The 24,797-nt window shown below is 34.2% G+C and overlaps 1 protein-coding gene across 12 annotated transcripts in view; it reads left to right on the forward strand.

The window, feature by feature from the left end:
• Positions 1 to 24,797, forward strand: part of LOC105837254 (CUGBP Elav-like family member 2) — a 388,597-nt gene that overhangs the window by 295,024 nt on the left and 68,776 nt on the right. For all 12 annotated transcript variants that reach the window (XR_004962086.1, XM_036282435.1, XM_036282433.1 and 9 more), the window contains one exon: positions 23,576 to 23,624. Coding sequence is in view for 11 of the 12 variants with exons in the window: in XM_036282435.1 (XP_036138328.1) it covers positions 23,576 to 23,624 (49 nt within the window). In the remaining variant the exon portion in view is untranslated. The remainder of the gene's footprint in view (positions 1 to 23,575; positions 23,625 to 24,797) is intronic.

Consider the following 24,797-nt stretch of genomic DNA (forward strand, 5'->3'; position numbering starts at 1 on the left):
GTTAGCTTGGAGAAATGACTCGAGAGCCCAAAACCCTTTCCCCTCTCTTTCTCTTTCTTCCTCATTCTCTTTCTCCCTCATCCTCTCAACGCCGGCTTCTTTAGTCACCCTTTCGCAACCCGTCCACCCTTCGCCGAATGCATCGATGCGTTTCAACGCTACCCTTATTTAGTGCCAAACGGCAGATTTACTTTAGGAATCAACAAAAGGTCTTGCTGTTCCACACGCACGATTCGCGCAGATCGATTTCTAGTATCATGATAGCTTGAAGTGCAACGGTTTACAATTTCCAACTGAAATTATTTATCTATTGCATCGCGTTCAAAATCGTGTTCAAATATCACATCGTGCTCAAAATAGTTTGAATATCACATATTGTGTTCGGAAAAAAATATGTTTTATTATCCATTGCAAAAATTCTCATCATTTTTAGTTCTCTCAATGTAGAAAGAATCCACGTCATATATTGCCAAAGGTTAAAAAAGCACAAGAAATAGTGTGACGATATAAAAATTAAATGTTGCTAAAAAATTGTTGTGCATACCACCTTTTCGTTGCCAAAAGTTTCATGCGTGTAAATCAACGTTGCACGAGGAAAAAAAAAACTCACTTCTATAATTGAAATAGCGGAATATCCCGTGGCGATTTTGCGGCAAGGAAGGGGGAGGAGCGCGTCTGGCTCGTAGCCGCGAAATTGGCGGAAAACCGTGGCGAATTTACAAGCATGCATACCGCGCTCGCAACAATGCGTAATATTATTAAAGCGTGGCGGGACGAGAGATATTGGAGCGTTAGTAGGCGAGATACAAATGGAAAATGAAACCATTATATGGCGAACGCTTCGGCGCGATCGATCGAATGCACGGAATTGGCGAACAAAAAATTCCTCGTAATCGATCGCGTCATTCTTTCGTGAGATATGCATAATGTTCGTACATAATGCGAATTATGCAGTTAAGAATGTCAAATATTACAGCTTTTTCCTTTCACAATGACATGTGAAAGGAAATAGTTTTTCCTTAAATATGTGAATCATATTTGAATAATGCCATTTTTATTTAATCGTTTTAAACGTATTTCTAACGTTAAACTAATTTCATCTGGACTTTATTCAATTTGGATAAAGCCATTACTAAAGGAAGAACGTCAACGTAAAATTAAATTATCAATGAAGTTCGGAAAAAAATTCTTCCTTGAGTACATAATAGATTGAAAAAGCCATTGGACAAATGTCACAAATGCTAAATTTTTTTTAATTCAATGTATTAATGTAAAAACGTTGATGATAATTATTCAAGTTACATAATCCCCATAATTTTTAATATTAAGAGAGAATATATCTTGAAATATTCGATCGACTGAATAATACCTTCTATTAATTTCTATATACATCGGAAATGGCTTTTACCTTTAAAGAATCTTCTAAATAAAAAATAAGCTGACAGGACCTTTCGAGATCAGTATAAAAAAATGAAAAAGACATCCAGATCAATGGCGGAAACGAAAGTAGCAGCCTTCCTTCTTTATTCGACGCCATCCAGTCTCGTATCCGTGGAGGGTTCTAAAATATTCAGGATAACCCTGAAGTCAGTTGACTGGACATTAATGATCAATATCGATGGAATGTCTACTGAATGTCTACTGAAATTCGAAATGCAACGACTAGACTATGAAAGAGTCGGCTTTGAAAGAGAGATAGACGAAGAGGAAGCTACAGGGAAATTCGATAAACCGCTATGACACACTCGATAATTCACGTTAATAATACAGTCCATTCGCTCGATCGCACATATGCAGATATATGCATGATGCACAGCTGTATTGTTGCGATAACGCGATGAGTCACGCCGCGACACTTTCCGTAAAATAACGATAATCGATGCAGCTTTTGCATGAGTATTGCGATGACTTCGCTTATTTCGCGACACCTGCCACTTTCGATGAGGCAATCTTCGAATATCGATATCATGTACTGTATATTATTTCGCGCAAACGAGGAATTAAATTGGATGATCTTACACAGATCCACCGACTAAATCAAACGACGAAAAACAAATGAAAAGGTATACGATTGAATAATCACCTTGATCTCTACAACATCCTTTTTAAGATTTATTTTTACGTGTAGAAGCAGCTCAAAATAATCTTATCATTTATTATTGCAATGAATAACTCTGAGAAATTAAGGGATATCTACTGTATTATTAATTGTAAGTATTATATGTGTAATGAAATAAAATTTTATTATTTCTTTCATCTAACAGTAAAGAAAATAGAAACTTTCAAATCTAATTTATATATCGAAATTTATAACAAAATTGTTTCTGTAATTTATTGTGTCAGGCTGTAAAATAAATTTTAATGGATAAATGGACTTTATTATATAGTATTAACGAAATATATATAATCACAAAACATTATAAGATAATAAGACAAATATAATTTTTTGTACGCAATTACATAATATTATTAGAATTATTAGAAATGTTAGTTTATAGAAAATTATTTTTAATGTTATTTTATTGATTAACATTATATATAAAAGTTGTTAAATTTTAGCGTTAAAAATTATTTACTGGATAAATTATAAAATTACCAGAAAAATTACAAAATTTAAGTAACATGAAAATTGAGTACTACATTATTAGCAGTTACAAATACTTCAAATAACGAAAAATATCCACGTATTATTAACGAATATTGAACATAAATTATCATCCAATTTTAGTTAATAAACAACGGCAATTTAATCGTCAGTTTTTGATTTATTGACACATGGATTTCATCGGATATGCGATTTAATGAAGCGCGACTACCGGGCTATTAAATCGGACGTTTACTGTATGCAATCGATATATTTCAATTGAAATAATATGAATTTGTGGCTATGGTACAAGCGGCGCAGACTTAAGTATTGGCGAATGCCCAGCAGGTGGCCAAAAATAAATCACCGATGTTCGTAAAGTGACGAGAACATAGACAGTTTCTCTGTCTTTTTTTATTTAATGCTTTGAAGATGAAAGACTTAAAATGACACGCAAACGAAAGAAGACTTGACCTATATTTTCGTCTTAAATAATACTAACAGTTTCAATCAGTTGGTTTCTCAATCATTGTACTCATTTTATGCCAAGAAGTCGACTTGTACTATTGACTGACATCTGCTATTAAACATTCACTTTTAAAGACATGTGTGTGAATATTCAATTTTGCTTTAACTGAATTTTTAAGTTGAGAGTTAATTAAAAAAATGTTACGCATTGAACATCAAAAAGTTATAGTAGGAACTTAGATTATAATTACAGAATTGTTACGATTGCAAAATCTGCATTTTTTTTAAATCCAATAATTTAAAAACATAAAAACATTTGTTAAAAATACTTTTTGTATTTACATATTATATGATCGTACCATGGAATTCTGTACAAGTTTAATTAATTAAAAATTACGAATCTTATTACGCAATGTAAATGTTATAAAATCAGGAATTTTATTATTCAATAAAAATATATAACTTGATTAATTTAAAAGAGAAAAATTAAATCGTAAAACGTACTTAACAAGATAAAGATACTTAAAATGTGCGTAAATTCGGAAAAGTCGTAAACTAAATAATTAACTCCACTCCTGCTATTTATATCTCTTCGTCACATTCGGTCGCGCCTTGAAGAGAAAACATAAGAATGATGACGGGCCGAGCGTGTATAATATGTTGCCAATTAAACGGTCTATCCTGATGCTTTTTCTCTCAGTCTTTCTTTCGTTGTCTTTCTGTGACGCTGAACGCAATTGTTGGCTCAGAAAAACGGAGTCATCGACCGTTTGGTGCGGGCGCGAAGAACCGGAAACGCTTCCACTTCGCAGAGGCGAATGTCGTAATCGCATAACGACATCGTATGATTCTCGGAGGCGCTAACGAACACCCTCTATACTCCAACCCTCGACCCGCCATTACCCTGTGCACGCTGCAGTAACAAAAAATAATGGACGTCATTATCGGTCCGAGATAATGGTTGCGGATAAAGAGGAGAAAGGGAGGAGAAAGGAGGGGGAGGGGAAGAGAAGTGAAACGACGATCGACGGATGGATGTGAAGAAAAAAGAAAATGCCGATCGGCGAAAACGCCCATGCCAACGACAATCGCGCTGTTCCTCGGATCGTTTCGATTTTTTGCTGAGCTGCATTGGAGCTCGTCACGAAATTCTCGCTTAACACGAGAAGAAAAAGAGAAGCGGCTGTGATTTTCAGAATTTGAGACACATTAGGATAGACAAGATCATCTATTAATTTGTAATCGCGCGTGAGGGTTAAATTGACTGAAACGCGCACGTAAATTTAGTAACTGAACATATTACATAACAAAATAATTTTTGAAATTTTTACGTTTGAAACACGCCTTAGTTTATAATTACTTATAAATGAAAACAAATTAATCATGTTGAATTAAAAACTTATACAAATTATAAAATTTGCTTCTTTATAAGATTAATTTCACGAATATAATGCAGCATATTCATTTATTTAATTACAGATAATTCTCAAATAATATAAGAATAAAAAATTATTTCGTTAAATTAAATAGTATTTTTTGTATGTTTAAACGCTAAACATAACAACAAACAATCTTTAGAAACTTTTTAATATCACAAAATAACTATGAAATAAACAATAGAAAAAATAACTAAGCAAGTAATACATAGAATAAATAACCATTCATACTTTAATTGTATTTGCCAGACATTTAATTAATGCTATACATAATTACTTATGCCATTATGAGTTTTAGTGTGTTATTGAAAATTACCGTGACTGTGAATTTCTCTTTTTTACTTGAACAGGCACTTATTAAAAACACAGGACATCGATAAAATATAAGAGAAAAGAATAGAAATATAAGAAAAAGTAATATCTATTAAATACTGAAAGCATTTTTATAACGTATAAAATTAAATACATGTGCCACTTATTTTTTAATAAAAATTTTCGTTCTATCAAACTACTTGCACCCAATGCCTGTACCGAAAACAGGAAAAATTATACGTTTAAAAGTTGATTGTCGGTATTTATCATGGAAGGTGGCAACGAGTTGCTCGGCATTCTGTCGGGATTGCAAGACGACGGTAGCGTGAACTTTCGCGAGTTGGTCTGCAGGCGTTCTAACGAGTGTGAGAAAAAGAAAATAAATAAAACGCGGAAAGCAACACGGAAAGAAGAAACGCGGAAGAATTCGATTTGCGTCGCGGTGCTATGCGGGCGGCAGCAACAGCGGGCTCGATTATCGTCACGAAAACGTCGCACGGCCGCGCGCGTGCGGCCGCGGGCTAAATTGCGTCCCATTTCTCAGCAACTTTTTCAATTTGTCGCGGCTCGGGCAACTAATTACCGGCCAAAATGACTTTTGCCTCACTACGGACGGTGGCTTTAGCATCCAGTAGCAGAAGCGGCGGCGGTGGCAAGCGGCGGCCACGGCGACGGCGACGATGATGGTGTCGATGTTGTCAATGTCGCGGCAGACCGGGCCGACCGATTTTTCAAATACGCGATCATCTACCTTGGCATGACGTATTGCGTGACATGACCACGTGTGAATGGCACCATTTGATGCAAAATCAATGAGACGAAAAAAAGGGAAGGAGACCCACGAAGCGACAGATTGATTACGTCTACTCGGACTTGGCGAGGCCGCGAGCGAATTGAACGGGAGATTTTAACTGGACCGGCGCGGCGCGGCGATAACGCTCGCAGGTGCTATAACTATTATCAGTGGAGTCATTAAATGCGCGGTATTGACGTGCTCGCTTTTTGGAGATTAACGTTTCGCAGTATCGATTTGTACAAAGCCAGCGTTCATGGGAAAGTTTGTTGATTGCTCGTTACACTCGTGCGAATTGAAAAGAGATGAATCCAAATAACAGAAATATTCCCTAGAAACGAAATATGAGAATGTTGAAATTGAGGTAATTTTTTCAAGTTTCAAACAATTTTTCCAAAACAGGTTTGGCTTCTATATGTTGTTACGCTTTAATGTAAAAGAAAATATTCATATTCGTAAAAGCACACAGCATACGACATGCATTACCTTTGCGCACTGCTATAAGTTCATACTGATTTTTATGTTTTGTTAGTTCCAATGGAATTTCTTTGTGCAACTTTGCACAAATTGGTTTATATAAAACATCACAATATCTTTTGTTTAAACATACCTATTATAAAGATTTTTATTTTCTTGCTTTCAATATTTTAACCTTTACCGTGTCTCTTTATTTTAAATAATTAATTTTTGTATTTGAATCTTCAAATCAAATTTTTTAGGTCATAATTAGTATTTAGAAATAAAACAAAGAGTTGCTCTTTTTCTGCAAATCTACTCGGCTATTTAATGAAATGACTGAAAAAGAAGACATAAAAGATTTGAAAAAGTTTGATTAGAATTTGAGTTACGAGAATTTAAAACTAAAAGGCGCATATAAATCTTTTAGGGCTTAAAGGATTATTCAAGCCTCTCGATATCGGAAGTTGACATTTTTATTCGTTCAGTTGTCCATTCCGATATTACATTGATAAATCGTAAGGAGCAAGAATTCCGTTCCGTTTCCTCAAGATGATTTTTCATTGTGAAAGATTTGTTGTGCCTGGCACGAGATGAACGTCCGTTCTGTCGCGTCGCGTCTCCATGCCAAGCTGGACCGCGAGATTTCTTCGCACAAATAAAAAGGAGAGAACTGGCACTCCCGCTAGGCTTTACGTCGTGTAATCTTGGGCTGAGTGACACGAAGACAGCAAGTACCGGATAAATTTGCTGGAAAGAAATTGGAAAAAAGATAATGTAAGAGAAAGAAGGGAGGAGCGCACACGTGTCTCTGCGTATGAGAATGAACTGGAAACGCGGATAAACCTGAGGCACTTTAAGAAAAAAAAAATTGAAAAGAAATGTATCTCTTCGTTAATCTTTTCTACTAAAATTAATCTCTTAAAACTCTAAAATATATATTAAAATATAGATACAAGTTATATAAATTAAAGAGCCTAATTTTGCGCCTGAGCGGATCTATTTAATGTGTAAATAAATATAACGTTCAAAAATTGATACTAATGATTTCAAAGAAAATTTTGAGCCAATAAATTTTAAATGCTTCGAAAATGTCATTTTATTTTGTTATCATCACAAATTGATATTAGAATTTGGCATATGTTTTCAAAAGAATTAGAATCGATATTGCTGTCTATGAAGTCAAATCTCCCAGCCCAATTATGAAACTCAACAATTATTTGGGCCAATTGTAGGAATAATCCGGTATGATTATTGAATATTATCGAACGCTTCAGATAATTGCATTAGTAATTTGAAATGACATCATAACGATATATAAGCGCTACAACTGATAATTTTATTTCGTTATTCGTTCGTTAGCGAATGAAGTGCACTTTATCGACAATTGTTTTTACAGCTCGTTTTTATTTTCCTCGGAAATAGCGGCAACAGCCTTTCTTTGTTAGAATTGAATGTAATTTCATAGAAGACACTTCGTTCTTCTTCCTCGATCGATCTCTTAGTTCGCAACTAGGTCATCAACTTCCCTATAGTGCTTGTGTTACGCACGTGTACTAATACGATACAAATAGAAACAGAATGTTAACTTAATTATATGTCCGCAGCAAAACAAATGTTACTGCATAGTTGATTTTACTCTCTGATAATTTGCAATTATATTTTGCGAATAAAACAAAACGTATATAAAAAGCAATTTCAGAATTTATTCTTTAATAAGACTTTTTAATCGGCTTTTCTTGTATGCATGCATGGATGCGTACATACATGTACGCATATATGGAGGCACATGTGTGCAGTTTCTCCACACAAAAATGAAAACTTAATTATAGAATTATTTATTATTAAAACGGAAGAACACTGGAATTTTAGATGTATAAAATAGTAAAATATTTAATGAACTTTTAATTGATCTTGATCAACTTTGACATTTAAATTAAAGCTAAATTATAAAAAATTTTAAATTTAATTTTAGAAAAAGGTGAAGAGGAGTTGGCAAAATAATCTCCCACACAGTTCTACTGGTATTCATCCACAAAGTTTCCTGTTCAAGTACAGTAACGCTTATTAATTAAACATTACGAATAAATTACAGATGAATTAATCATAACCGGACACTTATATCTGCTGTCTCAAGTTGAGTTTGGGGAAAATCTCTAATGACCATGAAATCCGCGTAAGCCGAAGGCAAATCGAAAACATAGAACGTCCGTATGGAAATACACTACAGCTCCACGATGACAAATGAAACGCTTAAGTCGGATGCAAATGGAAATACACGGGGGGAGGGGGGAGGATGAAATCGCTTCAGGAGAGGGATTACTTCCGCGCTTATTCGGCGAAAAGAGTGGGAGTGCCCGCGAGCACAATTCCCGCAAAAATCTGATTCCGAAACAATTAGTCATACGGCGATCCACGAATAACCGATTTGTCTCCCGACTAACGCACACGAATTTGTCATTTGTATGGTGTATGCGTGTATATCTGTACGTTCCCATCCCTACCTCGATTGTGACCTCAATCCAATTCCCGAGGGATATTATAACGCGGTGTATTATCCCGAGTCATCGAATATTCCTACCGACCACGAAGCTCCCGCTCGGAGCGGCACGAAATAAAGAAATAGTGATCTCCCGTCACACGGTGAGACAAATCTTTCTTTCTACCTGGCAGTCGTTCGTGGACCAGCTCCACTCCTCCCTCGCCCCCTGTCTCCCCGGCAGGAAACTTTCAATTTCCGGATATATCGTTTCTGGGCAGCATCGAGTACGCGCGATACAACAACGTCGACATTATTGAGTGCTCTTCCTTGAGCCTGCAGGCAATCGATCCTTTTTCTTTTCCGCGAAAATCGCTCGATCTTTCATAACTTTTCGATCTCGACATGAATGCAAGACATCCTGTTTGTTTTGCATGTATCCGTAGTCCTTCTCCATGTTAAATTTATTTATTTAACTGTAATATGTTTCTTGATAAGCGGATAATCGCCTAATACTAAATAGGCCATTGCTATAAGAGGGTAGAGAAAACAAGAATATAAATTCCCTTACGATAAATTATGACACTAGAGTTTCTGGTCCGGTGATATCTTGTGTGCATCATATGCTGCATTATATGTAACGTGATGTATGGTATGCGATATGGTGCACGTCAAATCGAGGGGAAAGGAGGGGAGGGGTGTAAAATTGAATAAACATTGAATAAAATGCCTGCTTGATAAAATGTTCAGTCAACAATATTTTGTCCGATAAAAATTTTCAACGAAATGCATTCACTGAAAAAGAAAAAAAAGAAATATTTACAACTAAACGTTACGTGACGTTATCTTTTTTGTTAATTTTAAAGTAGATACGTGATTTTATAGTACATGACGTTGTAATCAAATGTAATTATATTCTTATGAGATAAAGAAATATAATGAACATTTCTGAAACAATAGGAAGGTGTAAATTGATGAGTTTTGTTGCCCACTTAAAAGTACAAAATATTTAAGAAAATTATATTTGCTGTTGTTAACAAAGAATATTTTTTTAAATAGTCTTAAAATACATATGCTCATCATCAATTTTGAAAAAACTTTATTATTCTAAAATAAAAAAATGTATACTCTTCGAAGAATGTAGTAAAATTATATCAAGACGAAAAATTAAAATAATAACTAAATTGAATGTATGTTTTAACTTAATATTCTTGATTGAAACATTGAATTATTAAGATTTAAAATATATTTTGAATAAATTTGACGCTTGTGATAAACTTATGATAGATTTACGGATGAATTACATGAATTTATGAAATATTTAAAAGAAGTAGTATTAAAAAATTCAAGTATATGTATATTTTTCTATGTGCATACTGAAGTTTGTCTTAAGTAAATATTATTTATTTCAAATAAATAATGAGTGTAATTTAAAATTATTGTTGAGAGAATATTCTTTGCAAAGATAATCATTACTTTAAAGAAAAAAAATTAAAAATTAAATACTTTTCTTAGCACGAGAATGATATTTTTACGCGCTTAAAGATTGTTAAGCATAAATAAACATTATATGTATACAATTCATGTTAAATTTGACGATTAAATTAATTTAAAATATTATTTTATTTTATACACTTAAGTCTGACAACCATATCAGCACACAGTTCATAAATCTGAAAAATCTATTTAATAATTTATAAAAATATTATTATTAATCAGGATTTGCTTACGATATCTAGCAGTTCCATAATTTTCCATAATACTGCATAAACCATCATTAAATACACAAACTGCAATATCAGTAGCTATGTTAAGTGTTGTTTTGCCGCTTGAAAAACTTTTGAGTGCTATATTCCAAACTGTAGCATTGAAGCTCTCATTTCTTTTTTGAACAATTACTAATGCCATCTACAATTACTTGGGGAAGCTCATTATTCGAAAGTAAGTTACTTGTTACCTATGAAATTCAAAGATCTAAGTACGCGCGGCGACCGTGCTGAGATACGCTCAGAACGGCGCTGCGACTGTACGTTCATAAAAACATCATAAAAATGTTTTAAGCTATAAAACCAATTGGAACTTGTTTTTAAGATATTAAGGCATTATTTAAAAAGCAAAAAAATTTTTTTTCGATTTTTTTGACAATTTTACAGTAGTATATAGGGTTGGTTGTTCCAATTTCTTGGTAAATTTACCTATCAGGTAAATATAGGTTTTCCTTTATTTATTTAAAAAGAAAAAATGAAGATAGACACATGCTTACTTAGTATATAAGTTTACCAAGAAGTTGGAACAATCAACCCTAAGTGAAATTAATCTAATATCCAACTCATCATTATACAAATCATATTATTATCTTGCTATTTACGTTCTCCGACATTACTTTTTATATCTGCAGTATTTGTATCTAACCTAGTTTATACTCGCAATGGAGCGATGTATTGATTATGTGTATGAATCAAAAATGATGTGGATTATTACGGACGAGCTCTCAAGTTCTAAACCCATCGATAATTGAAACGAATTTAATTCCGCTTATTCTAAGCTTATATAGGGCTATACCATGACTATACATAACAAATAATGAGCTCTTAAGAAAATGACCCAATTGCTTATAATTTTAACGAGAATATTAATTAAGCAAATATTGTATTATATAAAAAAAATTTTTTTTAATACAGATAATCAAATATTTTGTTTGGCTCGTGTTAAATTGATAAAGTCATAATTAATAGAGATAGACCGTTACAAAATAATTTTACTTGATCGATCAGCGTTTAATCAATACACACAATGATCGAAATATAAATTTTTCGACCCATTTTGTATTTACATTCCACGATATTTTAATTTTATTCTTGTATTCATACTAATCCTATAATTACCAAAAAAACTCGCAATAATCTTAGATTCACATATAATGTACTATAGAATCTAATATCACTAAATATGCGAACATTGCTTTATATTATCGACAATTTTTTTTACTCTGTTTGCGCTTCTCTCTCTTCACGAATCGTTTCTCATCGGTTCGAAATTTTCCGATCGCGGGAGGCAAACAGAAAACGGAAGATAGAAAGGCAACGACACATCGCACATGCCGCCGTAAAGATATTTCGTGGACAGTGAAAAAGGGCACGTTTAGGAGATCGGGATGGCGAAAGAAAGGCGCGAGGGGTTGATCCACCGGAATGGGACACCAGAGGGATGACCCGATGGCGCTCGGGGACATACAGGCAGAGGGCGTGTTGCCAACTGCAGTTTCGCAGCAGCGTTCTTCAAATCGATTCCCATTTCCCTGAGAAATGCAGCACGCTGACGGAAACGCCCGCCCATGCTGGATAGAATCGCGGAATGGAAATTGATAGCGCGAGCGCGAAACGAGCCGGCGCCCGCTTCTACGAAAGTCATCGCGAAGGTAATCAATTGCAATTGTATTCTGCAAGCGAAAGATTGCAAGTCGTGAAGTTTCTTAAGTTTTAGTATAAGATTCACGAGAACGAAGTAATGTACGATAGAGCGCACGCAATTCCGGCAATACACATATGTACGCACTTACAAAGAAAAACAAATTAATGAATAGAAAAAGAATATATGAAAGTGAACTACACGAGCAAACAGATAACGTACAATTAACAAATATGCTATCAAAATTGGAAAAAAGAACTTTCTTTGATCGTCTTATACATGAATCAGAATGATTTCAATACATGTGATATGCGTATCTCGCTAAATTTAAAGAATTCGTGCTTGCTATCTATTCATTGTCATTTGCTTATCTATTATCTAATATTACATCGCTGTTTAATTTATAAAAGCACTTAATTTAGTCAGCAGATTATTGCAATTGCGTATACGCGCAATCTTGAAATGATCTGAGACGACTGTGTACATACACGAGTCCGTGTGTCGAAGGGCAGGAGGAGAGCTAATGCTTTGTTTAAACGTTCTCGATACGATCCCTTCACGCCGGGTGTTTAGATCGCTGACGAAAACCGGCCGATCGTACAATGCTGGAGTAAATCTGTAACGAGTAAACAGACGTCAGTCACGCATAAATGATTGCGCGCCGGTCGCGCGCAACACGCGCACACACCCACGTGTATCAGTCACTGGCTGGTTTACCGAATGCCGGCTTGCCAAGTAATTTAATCACTTTTAGTGCCCCATTGGTATTCTGGAAAATTCGGGCAATCGGCTGCAACGCGCGCCAATCGCTCGACGTTAAATTATATAGCTCATAATCATAATTGCGCAGAAAGATTAGCATTACTGTCAAAACTCGAAGAGAAACGAAAACATTTTAACTTTTCATTTTGCCCAACTCGACAATCACGTCAAAATCATATTTACGGCGAAATATCACAACGTATCTGCAATGTCGGTCAACAACGTGATTAATTGTTTGAAGAGTAACGATTTTTTAAGTTTTATTTATGGATGACGTCTAGCTAGAAGACTTTAATGTTTTTTCAATACTCATAATTCTCTTTCGCCAAATATTTTACACAAATTATTAAGATTTTGTACACTTATTTCAATTTTGTTATAAATAGTTATTATATATATTAGATATTATATATATTAGATACACTAATTTAATTTAATTATTACTATTACCGCCTAAAAGTGTAACAATTTAATGTTATTATAACGAAAAATGGACGTGTGATTAAAGAGAAAAAAATTGATGAAGCCTTTTAATCACGGATTTCCATAAAATTTGAACAATTGCTATTTAAAAAACCAATAACCGATATCTCGAACGAGATAATTATTCACGTACTACATGAATAAACTAGCTATTGTACAAGTTGTTAAAAAGGTTCTACAACAAAACCGATAGGAAATCCGGAAAATCCGCTGCAACGAATTCGATTGCACGCGTCACTCGTTGCGCGTGAAATTATGGCTCGTAACTATCCCCCGCATTTTCTATGAAAAGTGGAGACCATAATTTTTTTTATTTCCCTCACAGAAGACATAAAGCTTTTATTATACCTACAATTTTCTGGAACACTTCCCTTCGACTGGCTATAGGCATCAAGATTTACGCGACGTACGTCAGAATAGAGCTTTGTTCAAAGATTTGTGACGGAGAGTCGTGCCAATTTTGTGAATAACTTGCCATGGAAAATTGCGTAAAAAAACTGTAAATAAATAAAAAATTAAATTACATTCTTAAAACAATTTCTGTTTAAAGAATGTTCTGAACTTTTTTCTGAACTTAATTAGAAAGAAAACCGATGTTCAAGAACGCTGTTTTCTTTCTAATTAAGTTCAGAAAAAGAGCAAAAAATAAATTCTACAACTATTATTTGAACTCCAATAGCTTTACTACACTGCAGTTCATCTTGGACATATAAGTGGCTTTGGACTTTATTCTGTCAAGTTTGAAGTAAACGGATTTATATTCGAATATATCATTCTCAGGTATCGTTTAATTTCCGTCCATTCAACATGAGAGAACGAGTAAAGTTGCAGAACCAAATGTGTACCAACGGATCGATCCATCGAATTTACAAACAGTTCGACAAAACGGGTGCATTCGCTAATTTTTCATGAAAAGACGTCAGACATCCCCGACTTTCCGGACTGGCGACTCGACGAAGGCCGACACGCACAACGGAAATGAAGACGAGATCGTATGCCGAGACAAGTCTCAAAATGCCGCGAAAACTCTCAAAAACACACGGTCACGCCAAATGCTGAAAGAGCACCCTCCTCGAAGAAAGCCGCGTAGCGGAAATTGAATGACGACACGTCGTTTACAACTCGTGCCGGAAACCGTCGGTGTTCGTCCAGGGTCTCCGGTTGTGATAACGATGACGCCGCCGTCGCATTGCGATAAAAATTTATGCATTTCTACGACTGACGGTGAAATACGTCTAGGCGATGGCGGCACACAAAATGTGATAATGTATCATTTCCGGTATGTGTATTGGTGCACTTGATCGCTCATAAGTAGTACGACGGCCTTTTAGTTAAGGCAGTTAAAGTTAAAAAATACTTTGAAGGATACAATAATATTTATTTTACAGACAAAATGTATAATAATTGATATTATTGGCGTAATGGGGGAATAAAGATTTGGCTTTTGAAAGAAGAATCAACATAATATGACGACTTTTTGACAAATAATTATTATTCCTTTTACGTAAATGCAAATATATTTAATAATTAATATTATTGACCAGTTAGCGATTAAATTTTAATCTTTACGCTTATAATCTATTGATGATAATATTTAACCAAGCAGTTTGATTATTCAATTGATATTTAAATAACTGTTTATAAATAAAGTCTGGCAAATGTTTAAATGAATCTGTTTTACAAATGTATACCTTTATATTTACCAATAAATGTGCAACGTATGATTTATCGTGTATTTCGGCTGAAAATTGTTTTTGTTATTTGTTACAGCCGAAAAAAATTTATTTCGTGCTATATATAACGTGCGTGCTGCAAAGGGTTAAAAGGCCACGTTTTGTGAAATGCCTGAATTGATGATCTATAATCTATATCGATATTTATGTACATCTCCTCGGTGGGTTGCATTACCAAACAACCATTATTCATAAATTTGATAGGCATGTTTACTCCTCTATCATAACATCTACCAACATTTCATTCTTTTTTATTCCAGTGTGCCACGCTACCGGCCCTCTCGTATTTCATTCCTCCCTTCATTGGGAACGTGGTTGATTTTATCCCTGTCGACCCGCAACCTTGGATCAAAAAATAATCTCTATTACCTGTTAATAAAGGAAATTAATGTTCCGCCATACGCAGCATTCCGACATAAAAGAATCAACTCTCTCTGTAAAACACTTGGGCTAATGTTATCATAATTCTATCTCTAAGAGATTGTACTACCACAAACGTGTTCAATTTAACGGATATGTCCGTTTCACGCGCAAATAATATTGTTCTTATATTTTATTTTTCTTATTATAGGGTATTAGAGGTACGTGCAGTGATGATAGATCCATTCCAATTTTTATGAAACAGCTAGAAAGATAGTCGCAATTTCGTTAACAGAGTTATAAATCAGCAAAGTTGTCATTTATATGTTTGACAAACATATCTGCTGATACGAAGTCAATATAAAATTGATTTTTATTCAAAGATATCGGTCACGCTTGCTCGTTCTTACATGTCATTTATCTTATTTCACTTTATCGGTCGCATTAATTATTCATTGACAACATTGACAATACATATTGATCTATCTGTTTATGAAAAATGTATATTCTCAAACGCTACGATAAAGTATCAATTTTCTTATAAGACAACTCGCAAGACAACTCAACAACGAGGCCTATGATTATCGTAATATCATTATCATTGTTACAAATCTGATTTACTCGTTGATCTCGGTTAATTTTTGAAATTAAATGTTTGATGCCTTTTTTTCTACGTATCCCTTTATAAAAATGGAACTACGGGTATATAGAGAATCAGGTAAAATGCGATTAAAGATAAACGACGTTGATGAAATCGGTCTTGAAAGACAGAATTACCAAACTTGGTCATAAATTTGATGAGCGTGTTTGCTCCCGTCGCGCAAAATCGACCAGAAATTGATCCTTTCTCACTCCAGGCTGCTGCGCCACCGGCGCTCTCGTATTTCATGTTTCCCTTCATTGAGAACATCGGTTTCGCCGTGTCGCGCGGCGCCCACCCTTCGCCGGGGGCGTCGGTTCGCGCGGATGCACGTGGCGGTCGCATTTTTTCTCCCCGCCGCGCCGCGTCGTCGCTAAAATCCATGCAGATTTTTCACGAGGCTCTCTTCGCCGCGCGCGCGTCCGCCAGCTATCGAGGGAAAAAAAGCATCCCTCCGGCCAGCCACTCTTTCCCCATCCCCCCCTTCCCTCCGCCACCCTCTCGCCGTGGCCTTTTTTCATTCTGTCGACGCTGCCCGACGTGGCGGTACGTGAAACGAATTTATAACTGGCGATACGACGGCCGAGCCCTTGAGTCGAATACGTCGATTTTAATACCCACTACCTACGCCGCGCATCCCAGAACCACCCCGCCTACGCGTCCTTGTCACTTTCGGGGCAGCCCCTCGAATGTCAAAGCGCACCCTGGCCGATCGGCTTTTACCGTGTGGATATTGAATTTATACCGCACAGTTGAGAGATCTGGTGGGAAATATGCGGGCAGGGATGAACAAAAGCGAATTTTTCTTGATCGAAAGTACTATCGGCCATTGCCGATAGTATTCACAAAGTTGACAATTTTGTATTTTGCAGCATGTATATGAGAGAGATTTTTCATGCGTTAGATAAAAAAAGTACAGAATACGGGTTATAAATATTTCTTTGTATCTTCATATTGCTAGTAGTATGAGTGCGTGTGCGACCTATCCATGTGCGAATATCTAAAGTCGCAGAGAGCAACAAACGTGCATTCACAAAATATCAAACAAATAAAATATTTGATTCTGATAGAATTGAACTTTCTAAAAATATGCAGTGAATATGCATGACATTTCATATAGAAAAGTGTAAATGAAAAAATAACATTGTATATTCTTTTGAACTTTCAAATGCATATATTATTTACAAAACTTTTTGATCGCCAAATATACGATTAGAACGTAGATTAATATTTTCAAATTTTTTATATAAAATTAAATTTTCTAAATAAAAAGAAGTGATATTCTTGTATTACCTAAAAACTTTACAATAGATATACAATTTATTATTGTATATTGTTGAAATAAAACTCGACTATTGCATAGAGGATGTACAGATTGAAACTGTATAAATATAAAACATATAAAACCGCACTCGCACGCATTGCATCACTTCAGATTCAATAAAATATTTCGGCGAAGCAATAACTTTCATGGAAGCAGATAAATAATTTTAGATCAATATAACATTTTTATAATTAAACTTAATTGTTAAAAATGCCAATTAAGATTTTCAAAAAAACATACAAATTAACAAAAAAATATTAATTTTTGCAAACGTCAAGTCTTGTTCTGCACTTTTTAATCGCGAATCTTTATTTAAATACTAAATTTTATACGCATACAAAACATACAAACATCTCCATTCTTAGATGAATAAGCAAGCCGCAAAGATTAAACTTTGCGAAAGTTGGAGTCAGCAAGTGACGAAAGTGAGGACTACTATTTTTTTGTGATTTTGTCGACGATTAAAGAGTAGGAAAGAGATTGTGTTGAAATGGTGGTAAATCTTCTGCGACTCGAGGTGAAGACAGGAGAGACCAAAGAGAAGGAAAGGACTAGTAGGTCGGGTGGCAAGAGCGCGTTCTTTTTAAAACGTGCCGACGTGGAAAGGATAAGATGGCGCAACTTTAAATCCAGTCATCACATCATCCTCCATCCTCACACGAAGATTATAAAAATTACCCTTCACCGCCTCACAATGGGGTCGAGATTAAAAGTCGCGAAGTCAGAGTCGGCAAGCGTCGCGACGCACGCATCGTTCCGGCAGAAAAGCGGAACTGCTACTTTCGTAGTCCGGACGCGACTGAACGAAGAAGGATAAAGGAGCTTCGGCGTATCCTGGAAATGAGTGAGACGCGAGAATACGTAAGCAGAGGTATAACTTTAAATCGAGTCCTCTTCTTCCGCTCTCCATTCAAAACAGGAGAGATATACGTCAGACTACTAGGTCAAATAATCCACTTTATCTTAAATATCCATTGAAAGAACCATCATTACTAATAAGTAAAACCGCAATAAAAATTAGGAATATATAAGTGCAGCGTAAGAAAAATAGTTCCAAAATAAAACGAGAAAATCGATTTATTAAATTATACGAAGCATATTTTGATAGCTAAAACTTACAAATTATTAATGAGACTTCTGATTATCCAGAAAACTTCTAATATATTATTTCGATAAGAATATAAAAGTTTCTGAGTAATTATTACGATAAATTATAAACTCATGTAGCAAATATAATAAGTATTTTAATCAACATCAACACTTTAAACTCATAAGATATTTCAGTAAAATAAAATTATCTATAATATTAAACAAATTAATTATATTATCTTTTATTAAAAGTTAATATATTAAAAAAGTATTATTTTTTTAGTATGGATTTATAATAACAATTGATAAATTCTATAACCTCTGTTATAATATATAAAACAATTATCTACATGTTATTATATGTTATTTAGTATCTCCTAAAATTTCTATTGATATCGTTGGAATAAAACTTAGCAAGATAAAAGGTCGGTCTCCGATTTATGATATGGAAAAAGAATTTCTACGAAAGAAAACTCGCACTTCCTAAATGAGGATGAACGCTAGGAGAAATTCACGAGTACAACTCCAACTCGTACTAGCGACTTCTTCTTTTACGCGAAAACTGTTGAACTTCATTTCTTGGGAAGAGTCTAGATTAAAAATCGAGAATTGCAGTCCGTCAGGAGGAGATTGCACGTTTGAAAGACTGAAAGCCGATTACACTTTACCTATTCTAGATATTTTATTATTCCAAGGATATCAGCGTTTCGGGGAACATTTAGATCCGTAGGATTTCATTTAATTTCTTCGCCAGATATCGCACGGTATCGTTCCCCGCTTTCCCAAATTTCTCACCGACGTTCTCGGTGTTATCGAAACTTGCGCTTTCTCGAATTACGGAGCATCTATAAAAATCCCGTCAAGGAAACGGAATTTATCCACGCTTAGGGATCGAGCCACATCCGTCGACTTTAAGCGAGATTGCTATGCACGAAATTACCGAATCGGCCGCAATAAAGGTACGGGAAGATGCGGAAGGCACTAAACCCAAACGCGCCACGCGCTTAGCATAGATATGAATTTCAAGCTGGCTCTCACAGTGCGATACGAGAAATTCTTTCGCGTCCGGAGTATCGAGGAGATTCGCAAATAGAATATTCCGAACTCACTCGCAACAAGATAGCGCGCATCCCCTGAACGAGATATGTCTTCTTATCTTCGGACAGAATTCTTTTTACACTGCATTTTTCACGATATCGAAAAATCATTTTTAGATTTATATATAATTCATCCCATGAACTGAGATTTATCTCACCTTCAGATTAATTTCTTTACTCCTTGTATTTTTTAAATCAATATTAATTGCTTCCAAATGTAAACTTCGTCAGTAAATTTAGTCAGTTATAAGCAAACATTCACAAAGAATTGAAGATGGTTATGCAACTGATTTACTCGGTGCGAGAGCGTTCCGCTCGTTGATTTAGGGGGCCGGATAGCAGGCATTTCTCCAACGCACATAGTCGAGTGATCCAGTGCTCTATTTATGAGCGTGTAAAATACTTTTGATCTGTTGGATCTTTTAATTTACATCGCCACAGCTATGTCGTGAATTAACAAGAAATTTTATTAAGACACATTTTAGACAAATTGTACAAACAACGTATTTATTATCTGGCTGTTATCTTTAAATTTATGATCAACTTAGATCTGCTTTGTATGTTAGTATTTCGAAAAAAACTTTTAAAAAGAAAATTCTGGATGTGTATGTGTATTTATGATGTTATAAAATTTGGAACTTATTTTGAAGTTTAAAATGTCTTAATAAAACATAAATTAATATAAAACAAATATACATTATAAAACAACATTATAAAAATTTATACAATTTTAAAAATTGCATAACTCGAATAAACAGTAAAGATTATGAAAAAAATTTTAGAAATGTCGTAGTTTTTAATTCAGAAATTACATAAGATTATCATGTTAATACTACACTTAATGAAAATAATTACTTTTTATCAAATTAATGTGTATCTTTTAAACATATATGTTGTTCAATGTCAGCTATCAAAATTTGAAAACATTTTTTAATAGACTACTTAAAATATTGAAACTATTGCACTATATTCCATTTTATGTTTCGTATTGGCAAAATATACTAGTTTAGTGTTCTATATAGCAAATCTGGTGCCTCCAGATTGCATCATCGTTGCGGTATATGGGTCGTTAGTCGATGCGCATAATCTTCGATCGCAATCGTGGCTGGTGGGCCGATTATACCTGACTTGGCGTATCGATCCTACTGGTCGATACGGATATCGAATTCGTATCTTGAGATGATCCTTCCCAGCACAGACGGCTGCAAGATAGAACCGGAGGCACAATTGCCAGCAACCCAGTTTCGGGAATGAATGGCAAATGAGCGCCGGAGTTCTCAGCGAACACGGGTGCTCTGCACAGGAAGTCTTAACCCTTTCTCTGCTAAAAACGATCGCAACTGCCCGACGGATTACGTCAAATGCAAGGAGTTATGAAAATGAGTGCTTATGAAATTTGGCTGTCTATGAGCATGACTGTTTGTGGAAAAGTCCGTATAATCTGCTATTCCAATAATAAATACAGATGTGTGAAATGAAAACAAGAATAAAATAATGAAGAATGAAAAAGATGAATAGTACATATTCTAAAGAAAACAGATGCTTATATATAAAAAATTGGTAGAATTTGGAATTTTGATACGAATAGATATGAATGTCACGGGCTATTCGTCGATTGAGAATTAAAAATTTATAAGATGTAAACTTTGCAGATATTTTACAAAAATATAAAGTTCTATACAATATTAATAAAACGAAATAAAAAAAATGAATGTAATATAAAAATATAAACATAAGAATACTATCCATTTATACATATTGAATTATAATTGAAGATTTGTAGAAGCAAAAGTTTTCGATATTATACAATAAAGAGTTTATTAAGTAGACTATAAAGAATCAAGAATTGGAAATGAGTAAGTTAAATACACGAATAAATAAAGATAGGAAAGAGCAAAGAGAGAACTTTTTATTAACTTTTTATTATAATTAAACTTCTTAATATAAAATTAATAGATCTATATATTATTTTTAAATCATCACACAAATGTCGACTTTTCATAAATATTTCATTAAACATATCAATCTCTTCATCAATTGTCCACAATATCTTTCACCATTCTAAAATGTTATGACGACATGGCTCGTATTTAATCGATTAACAACAGTGTGTTGACGGAGTACCTATACTTCTTCCGTTTCTCGCAATGCCGTGAGTCATTCATTACGACTGACAGCACATCGAGGATCTCTCGAACGTTTCTATCGAGCTTTCTCATCATCGTCAGAACTTAGTGATGGCGTTAAATTTAACGAGCCCAATAATTAAATTAAAAATAAGGAGTTTGAAAGTGGCGTAGATCGTAATTTCTTGTTCATCGCTCCCGTTAAAGTATAAATTATTCGATCAATATAATTCAAGCGTCGTAAAAACTGATGGCTTATTTCTCCGACATATAATAACCATCGTAATAAATGGAAATGTTAGACTGCCATTTTCCTTGGTTTAGTTAGATAAAAGTTTTATCACCACGTACCTATAAATGATATCCCTTTCTTTTTCTCTCTTCTCTCTTTCTCTTTTTTCGCATGCAGTTATTTTGTTATGGCGCAATAATGCATCATCGTGGCTAGAAGGGCTTAATTTTATGATATAGCCATTGCATTTTTATTTCCCAAGAATAATCACTTCACTAATTTTTTATGGATCTTTATAAGACACCTAGCAACTGTTAAATGATATATATCCAGAAATTCACGTAGCAAATGATATAAAAATTTTTATTCTATAAGAAATATATTTATTAAAAAACAATACACATAGTAGTTATGTATTATCGATAATTATTTTATGGATACAATAAATGCAATTCTACAGAACGAATCATAAACGAAACAGCTGAGGTTTATTAGCTATTGTATCAAGCTATTATACCGCGTATTGTAATTTTAAAAAAAGATTTAATCGACCACGCTTTTTATCCGAAAATCTCAACGATATTGAAATAATTTGAAAAAGTATTTTAAACAAAAAAGAAATAAGAACCTGCTCACAATCACGATAACATTCATTTACTTAAAAATCGTTTATAACTCACATATATTCTGTTGAATCGTATAATTGCTAAAACATTCATTTACAATGAATTTTATCCTGCAGCAAAATCCGCAATTAAATTTGAAATAAATTGATTTTATTACAACGAACAATAGATAATCGCATGTATATGACGTATATCGTACTACTATGCACTGGTGCTTCTCAATTCTTATCTGTTTATGAAGATCTCGTGTGTTTGTCGCGAACACGCAGTTAGTCATCGATTCATTGCGCAGAAAATTTCATTGCGTACATTCGAATGAATGCGCCGAAATAATTTCCATATTCACACAAGCGATTGGTCATGCGATCAATTTACTTTTCCAAACACAATTTCCATGTGCTTCACTCATATATATTGTTTATATCAACAAAAATATCACCCGTTTTGATTCCCTTTCGATATACTGTTGTAATGAACACTCTACTCTCATGATATCTATCATACAAAAGTACGTATTAGAATTTTGACGACTGTTTTTTAAAATTGTAATATTTATTAATAATTTTCTGATTTTATTAATTTTTTTCTGTCAAATTCTTTAACAAATGGACGTCAAATTACGTAAACCGATTTAAAATTTGATTTTATTATAAAATCTAGTAAATATTAAATCTCTAAATAATAAGTAAATATTAAATCTCTAAATAAATAATGTTGAAATGCATAAATAGAAATACTTAATACTTTAAAAAATCACTAAGTATATAAAAAATAGTAAATTGCTGAACACCGAAAGTAGCATCAATATAGATACGTGTTTATGCCGACGACATGACATTTTATAAAACATTCCAGCAAATTCTGGCGTTATATCGCGTTCGATTTTCGGTCTTGCGCACGAAATAGGAAAGAATCCTTAGAATAAGACCAGGCGAATTGCATTTGCACTCGTCTCTATGTAAGTACAACGAGGGCAAACCGCAGAAAACGGCTTTCCGTCGTTGCATTTTTCAAAAAGCGCGAAACGAACTTTACATTCGAATCCGCTCTCTAACGTCGACGATATCGGCAATCTTATCAATAATAAATGTCACTTTTATTATGTGCAACTAGACGCTTTCGAGGTGTAAGAACCGCAAGCTATATCGTTGACTCTTTTATTTTCAGATGCGCCATCCAATCCAAATGAAGCCAGCCGACAGCGAGAATCGGAACGGTGAGTGAAAATTTTGATTATTCTTCCGAAAGCCGCTAAAATTGCGAATAAAATTCTAATATCACGACGCATGTCAGAGCGCATGTAAATATTAATATTGCAAATAATAGCACTAAATTAATTTTTTAGGAAAAAATTTTCCTAAAAATTTTCTTATCAGAAGATAAATTTGTACTTTTGTTGCATACATTAAGCGGTAAAGGTTGAGGTAATAACGTGTTTTACTAATCTAATAAAGCAAAAACGTGCTAATATACTACAACAACAAAAGCATATAATTGTGAAAAGAAATCAAGAGACACGATAGTTTCGGATCAAGTATATTTTTCGTAGTTTTTTATTAAAAACAAATTAAAGTTGAACTTTTTCCGTACATATCGAAGTCTAGTTTTAACAGAGGCACTAAATCTTTTACAACGTCAAATGATAAGATTTTGAGCAATTTCTTGTTTAATGATCACTCGATTGCTTCGAAGTTCTGGTACGATTAAGGACGGAATTCCGAGTAACGTGGCACGACGGTATAATCGAAAGAGACGACAACAATAACGCGAAGGTAAAGTTAACTCTCTTCGCTCGGCGGAGAATGCAGCTCAAAGCACGTTTATTAGATGCTAATTAATTGGCTGAATTGAGGGGCTTGTCGAGATTGCGTAGTCAAAGAAGACATAAGCGAGCTGCGAAGCACCGAGTGGTAGAACGATAAGGTAGGCCAAGAGAGTTGTGAGGATGGGCAGACGAATAAATTTTCCCGACAACATACAGTTACCAGGACGACGGAATATCGGCTTGCCTGCGAATTCTTACATGGCACGTCCCTCTCCTCTTTATCTTCTTGATCTTTTTAAATCCTCGACTTTCATCAGTGAATTCATTTAGACAATATTACTTTGTTCGTAAATACGCTACATCGCTGACATCGTGAAAACATCAGATAACATTTCAAATATTACGTAGACGTTATAAAGGGGTTTTTTTCAAAGACCATATTTTAAAGTAATAAAAAATAAAATGTTAGCCATAAATACAGATTTTTTAATAATTGTTGGGATAAATCGAAATAATTATGTAAGACGCTTAAACTAATTTATTAGAATATCAAATTTTTTAAATCTTTAGACAGCTAAATTTGTATAAATCAGCAAAACAGTTTTTTTCGTATAAATATACAAG

Source organism: Monomorium pharaonis, chromosome 2 (genome assembly GCF_013373865.1).
Source record: "Monomorium pharaonis isolate MP-MQ-018 chromosome 2, ASM1337386v2, whole genome shotgun sequence".
NCBI classification, from domain to species: Eukaryota; Metazoa; Arthropoda; class Insecta; order Hymenoptera; family Formicidae; genus Monomorium; species Monomorium pharaonis.